This window comes from Merops nubicus, unplaced genomic scaffold (assembly GCF_000691845.1).
Source record: "Merops nubicus isolate BGI_N331 unplaced genomic scaffold, ASM69184v1 scaffold10912, whole genome shotgun sequence".
NCBI lineage: Eukaryota > Metazoa > Chordata > Aves > Coraciiformes > Meropidae > Merops > Merops nubicus.
In genome coordinates this window covers 25,491-32,541 of record NW_008594257.1, presented here as the reverse complement: position 1 = coordinate 32,541, position 7,051 = coordinate 25,491, and the positions used below count along the sequence as shown (strand labels likewise).

The 7,051-nt window shown below is 37.5% G+C and overlaps 1 protein-coding gene across 1 annotated transcript in view; it reads right to left on the bottom strand.

The window, feature by feature from the left end:
- Window positions 1-3,445: 3,445 nt before the first annotated feature.
- Window positions 3,446-7,051, bottom strand: part of GLCCI1 (glucocorticoid induced transcript 1) — a gene marked incomplete at its 5' end in the record, with an annotated part of 28,381 nt that continues 24,775 nt past the window's right edge. Inside the window, 2 exons of the mRNA XM_008935702.1 lie at window positions 3,446-4,259; window positions 5,343-5,463. Coding sequence (XP_008933950.1) covers window positions 3,911-4,259; window positions 5,343-5,463 — 470 coding nt within the window. The remainder of the gene's footprint in view (window positions 4,260-5,342; window positions 5,464-7,051) is intronic.

Sequence of the window (7,051 nt, the reverse complement as noted above, 5' to 3'; positions counted from 1 at the left end):
GCCCCCTACTCCCAGCTTACGTGACCAGGGGCTCCCCTTACACAGTCCTCCAGGCTCTGAAGGGTCTACTTCCAGAGCCATGAATTACTAGAAAATGTAGCTTTCAAACAGAGGAAGATCTTTCAGTAACAAAGCAGGGAAACGAGGCAAATTTACTTCATTAGCTCTCTACTTTCAGCGCTTTTCAGACTGCTAGTCTTGGCTTTGAAGAAGACATAGGGAGCCAGTTACACAAAGCACACAACTTCGAAGTGTGGCTTATGTGGAAGTGGCATGTTACCACAACCATAACCAACCAGGCTAGGTCTAGGTTCATGGTGAAAAAGTTACCCATGGTACACATTGCATTATGTCTTTTCAGGGTGAGATACATGCTTTTGTCAAAGTAATTAGCGAAAACAGAATGCCTGCCAACACAAGGACATCCCAAAACTGCTGCAGCCAAATCCATTCAGAGGACAAAGTGGTCAGAAAGCTTTCCCTAGCAAGCCCTACAAGCTGATGACGAAATGGCTGAAAACAAGCCATTTCTGACTGAAGGACATCAAGCATATTCATAGCAGGGTGGGATACTACACCCTTTGAGGCTTCAGCCTTTCAGTTAATGTTCTTAACACAGTCACACCGAAACCTTGCAATCTTTGGGATGCCAAAAATTTAAGATTTCCACTTACTGATAATAAGCAACAAACCATTGTTGGTGGTCATTGCCATAGTTGCCTTCAGTAAGCGCTGACTTTAGAGGACTTACATGTATTTAAATAATATTATTCTTTCTTCCTCCCTCCTCCTCACCCCCCATCTGGAAAGAATTACTCTGCAAGTCAAATGACAATCATTTGACTTGTACAGAACCACATGAACCCAAGACTGTCAGTAGATTTATACCACATCCTTTAGGGGTTAGTTTAGTTTCACATAGTGAAACATCTAATGGCTTTCATGATTTTCAACAGATAACTTGAAATTAGCCATACTATAAACACAGCAGTGGATACATAGTTTCCAATAATGCTTAACTGATTTTTTTTTTCCCTATGCTCTAAAGAGAAACCTCAATACATGCAGAAATAAAATGTAGTATTTTTAAGAATATTTAAGCATTCAGCTATTTTTAGCTTTTTTCTCCCTTCTAGAACAGCATTATGCAAAAATCAATAATAGATAAGAGATTACCTTGTTCTAGAAGACATGGTTAGCACACTAACCATAAAGATACACAGCTGACATTATTCTAGATGCAAATTTGAAACAACATTAAACTTTAATCTCATTCTCTGTTGTTTCATACACAGTTTCCAAAACAAATAAATGAACCACTGCTTTTGTGTGTCATCCTCACCACTTTTTTTAACTATAATTTTTATTTAAATAAGACACAGGAACTTCTATATTGAAAAAAATACAAAACAAAAGCCACACATTTCCTTGTGTAAACCAATATTGTGTGATAACTTGAATACCGTTCAGAACAGTGGCTAGAAATAACAGTACAACTATGTACAAAACTTTTAACAGTATTTGACAAATTTCTACAGCTGGATGTAGAATACAATTGAGATAAACAACTGCTGGGAAATTTACATGGCAAAGCATTAGCTTTAACACATTTGGTGCAAAACCTTCAAACCTCCTAAGAACAAATGTGGAATTTAATTAATATTTAGTTTCTCATGGAAAAAAAAAAAATAAGAAGACCACACAATGGCATTGCAAATAACATAGAGTTCATCACTGATCTAAAACCCACTCATCATATCCCCTGGTAACCTAACACCAGTTACTGAGACTACGATTTCTCATCTGGACATAACCAGAGCATAAAAATGTCACCATACTGCAATGTTAACCTACAAAGAAAAAATATTAAAAGGAATCAATACTTACATCACGAGTATTTTCTCCCCATTATCTTCAGTCTATAAAATATATAGTGTTTTCACCTAGGCCTGAGATTAGTAGGGTTAAAGATGGCTGTCATGTTTCATGGTTTTTCACAAGAAAATGGTTAGAGACAGACCTTACTCTCCTGGTTTTTTTTTCTGCAAAGGGAGCCAAAAAACAGTGACTGTTTTATAGTCTGCAAATTCCATCTTGTAAGACAACATTAATAAAAACTAGGTAATAAAAAGGAAATGATGCTCTATTTCCAAAAAAAAGCATGTATTTACTGAGTAGTTACTGGTGGCTCACTCTCTCACCCCCCTCCAATCTCACCTTCAAAAGAGGAAAAAACTATAGTGGATCAAGTTTAAATGCGCAGTAGCTGCAGGCTACTAATCTCTTTCAATTCCTGGAAAAGGTGAACCTTACTCTCTTAGGAGCAGACAGCATAAATGTAGTTCCACTGAGCTGAAACCAATGGGGCAAGAACAAGTTTATTTTGCCGTTGGGGTTCTCTTTGTACCACAGGAAATTATCTCTGAGAGTAATGCTCCTCCTGTTGCAGTACAACAGAAGAGCACCACTAACCCTTTCTTGCCATAAACTATTTTGAGAAAGTGTCCAGCCTGCAAAACCAGGATTATTTTACAAGGATTTTTTTTTTTTTTTTTTTTTTAAATTCACACTTAAGAAGGGAGGAAAACACACTTTTACACACACAACTTAAGTAACTGAAAGTTATTGGAGAAGCTTTAAGTAACATGAACTTCAAACTATTGTTTTCCCCACCCCTCTTAGAACACTCACTCAGTACTTTTGGACTTTAATCCAAACATAATTACTCACTACATAAATAAAATGCTGCTTATATAACACTGCTTGACAAAAAAAAAAATCCAATTTCCAACCAGCAAATGAATGAACATTTCCAAAAGAGAAACTAAACATTAATTTGACTTTTAGAGGGTAACAGTAGCATTTCACATCCTTAACTGCCAACAAAAACATGAGAGGAAATCCCCATCACCCCCTGTGAAACCTGAAAGAGTTTCTGTCCTTGAACAAAAACATTCTTCTCTTTCAAAATCCTGTCACGCAAAACGTGGAATGTTTCTCATGTACAGCCTAGTACTGAACACTTTATTTGCAACAGTTTAACAGTCATTAACTGAGCAACACCTGAAACCTTTAAATGCCACATTTTTACATATATTGAAATGACAGTAAATGCAACAGTTGTTTTACTTGTAAGCACATGACAAAGTGATACACATCACAGATTTGCTGGTTCTCCTCATGTTCACCCATGTCCAGGGTCATCATCCACCTGGATCTGAATGCACTTATTCCAAGAAAGTGGAATGTAATGAGGAAGTTTTAATGCATAAAATAAGGAAAGGCAAAAGAGTGATGTTCCCTCTTTAGCTTTGTAGCTGTAAGATATTTTATATCCCAATATGATATACATTCCAAGTTACCTGAGTTTACACTTCGAGAGAAGTACCTGAAGCTAGGCCATAGGGTGGGCACTGTGCAACTGTTGTGGCCATACTCTCTTCTTTTTTTTTTTTTTTTTTGCATTGTGTGTATTACAGAAGTTAGAAACAAACACCTGGATCAATTGTAAACATAATCCTGAAGTACAGTATTTTCCATAGGACACAACACAGCAAGACATTTTCTATTCAGACAGGCAACTTTTTTTTATATATATATAGAGCTTATTTATACTGTAGGATTTGAAACAGAACACAGAACACAGTACTAGTCAGCTCAAACATACTATGAAATGCATAGTCTCCACTTAAAACGCTTAATGATATATGGTTTCTGCAGGCATTACTGTTTTCTCGCAGAAAATGCTGAATGTGAATTCTGTCCCTGCCAAGAACAGCGATGAGATATTTTTTCAAACGCTGTTAAGTATTCCGTGTTGTTCTGAAAGGTCGCCAACCTCACGCAGGTGCATCTGAACTACTATCTCCCTCAATCCTTGTTTCAGGGCAGAGGCCTGCTCCACCTTGGTCTAGATGAACATGTAGCTCTGAGGAGAGGAATGGTCTTCGGTCTGAATTTCTTGCAAAAGCGGCTGCTGCTGTTGGGGTGGTTGCTGTGCTGGGACCTCTGTAAAGTCCATTGTGCTGGTGTCATCTGACAGAGATGAGAAAGAGACCCGAGATGAAAGCTGCTCAACAGTCAGTGTGCTCAAAGCTGTGCTTTGACCAGAGTTTGGAGAGTTCTTCAGCGTCAGGTCTGAAGCAGGAAGGAGGGGGCCCAAAAGTTTTACAGGACAGAAAGCTGATCCGGTTGGGATGAAATTAACCTTGTTTTTGTCAGGACATGAAAAGAGAGGGGCTGAGACAGGCTGCCGAGACCTACAAGAAGAAAAGCGGTTATACACCTGGCCAACTAAGATGTTCTTCTATATGTCATGAATTTTGTGGTTCTACACGTTACTAAGATGTGAATGACAAGGAATGAGATTAATTGGACAGAGGGGCAAACATCTTCCATAGTGGTAGTCAGCTAACTAATCCACAGCATTAAAAAAAGGACCGTCACAAAAATGACTTGGTAATTATGACATAAACATGCAACTCCCAGGAAGAAAAGTCTGCAGTACATATGCACATGAAGAAAGGCCACAGTAATTTAGAATGGCACAAGTTCTTCTTTAATAAAAACAATGCAGCAACCAACACGTTTAGTTCTATTAAACCCCTTTGAGAACCTCCATGAAATAGACCTCTCCTTTCCCATATTCCATAATTTGTCTGGAGGCTTCCTCCACAACCCAACATTGCTCCTTCATTATCCAGTGGGCAATGAATGCTGTTAGAGTAAGAAAGGTCCCCTCCTTAATTCTTTCATCCACGGGAGCTAAGCACACAACCTTGACAGCATGTGCTCAAATACTGCTGGTCTAAACAAAAAAGACACGATGTCCAAGAGTTTAATTTCATATTTCTTGCTCAGAAAAAAAAAACTGAGCAAAGTCTATACTGTAAGTATACCCCTGTCTACAAACAGTTTTCATAGGTTTCCTTCCATTTTATATGTTTTATACGTACCAAAATGTTTGAAAATACGTACCTATGCTTGAAACTGATGGAGAATTATGACAAGGAGAGTTTTTAAGCCATGAACATTTAAAATGTTAATTAAAAAAATATATGGAAAGAGGCTTATAAATGCTTAGGAAATTAAATGTATCTTATCTTTTCTGCTCGGATTTTTGTTGCCTTTATAAATGCACAAAAAGAGTTGAAGCATATAAGATTCAACTTCCTCTTCAAACCAACGTGAACACTTCAGCTTCTGTTCTGTACAAACTCTAAGAATAGTTCGCTCCTGAGAAACCCATCAGCTGGAATAGTTTATTCATCTGCAGTTGAATAGGCTCAGTAAACGGGTTTACTGCTTTGCAGATACCAGCTGATATAAAAGGCATTACTTACGACATTTCCTCAAAGACCTTCACTCGCTCACATCCCTCTGGGGGCTCTCGTTTGAACATGTAGCTGTTGTTTGGTTTGGGAGATGAGGCATACTTGGGCAACGGTGAGCTACTCCCACTGTCTGAAAATTTAAAGCAGTTATATTACTAGAGATTGAGAGTGCTTTTTAATTAAACTCGACTTCCAAACAAGATGCCTTTTTTCACAGTTTAGCCACTATGCCGGTTTGCTTCTACCACAATGCTTCCTTTATTGTAGGTTATTCCTAACACCCTTGTATGGCACGTTTCTTCTGAATAAAAGCTTCAGCGCAGCAGTAATATATCATATAACGACACGTAACAGGAAGATATTTTTATCCAGAACACTGCAATTGGTCAGAACAATGCAGAGCTGTGATCCTGAAAACAAATATGTTCTGTATTATGTAACTCAAAAAACATAAATGAGCAAGCTAATATGCATAATACATGCAGAAGAATTCTGAGTGGTAATGATAATATGCCTACTCACTGTATAAACACAGTTACTGACAATGTGTGTATGCAGGTATCTTCTTTTGAAACAATTCCTCACTGGAATATTCACCTCAATCGTCTCATGAATAGTTCAGAAGTTGCACAGAAACAAAGTATGTCTGTAACACAGGTACTGACACCTCATCATTACATTGTCCTATCTTACTTGCTTCTCAAACGTGAAGCTGATTTGGTCGCCAAAATAAAACTTCCACAGTTCAATTCTCTTATCACTACTAAACTATTTGATATAGGTATTATTCTTCATAATGCCAGCTGTGTATATTTTATTAGACAAACACACTAAGTGTCAAAATCTAAGACAAGACAATAGGCAGGTTTCTTTGTACTTCTCAGAAAATAAAAGAGAGAAGGCTCAACTCTGATAATGAAGAAGCACGAATTTGAAAAATGAAGACTGTGAAAGGGCTCACTTTAAACATGACACTGTGTTATTCAGTGCATTAAGGAAATAAAATAGGTACAAAAATAAGTACAGAAGATTAGCTTTCTGCAACGGCTTCTACCTTTTCAAAGAGCAACATCTATCTCAGGCTAGCATTCTCTCCCTATTCTCTGCTTGGGCTTACAATTACAAGAATGAAAAGAAATGGCAAAGTTAAAAAGGATCCCTCAATTTACAAGCACACCTTATTTGGAAAGAAATACCTGCTGTTATTTAAGCTCCTTTTAAATCTTTCCACCAATGTGGGGTACCTTACCATTTTTAACTCTTATACTTTTGTTTATTCTGCTGTTGTTCATGTATGCCTTTTCAGCAACGGTGGAAAACCAACCAAAGCTTCAAGCACTATGATCTAGATTCACTGAAGCACATAAGGTTTCCTTAACAGCTTACAAAACACAACTACATAAAGTTCCATATAACCATGACTCAAACAAAGGTGAATCATTAGATATTTTGAAACATCCCTGCTTCCTCTTACAGCAAAACACAAATCAACTCAAATGTTACACTTCCCTTTGGAGATTTGTTATGAAAGATACGAGTTAAAAACCAGCTGAAGTGAACCTCAGTAGTGTATTTATTATTCAGCTCCTTCCTGCTGTAGAGTGAACACAGGACTTCTACTTACAGAATTTTAGGTGTTAACTGTATGAAGGCAGAAAAAGCTTAAGAGACAATACAGATATTTGTCAAGCTGGGAGCATGATGGTCCTGTTGGCATC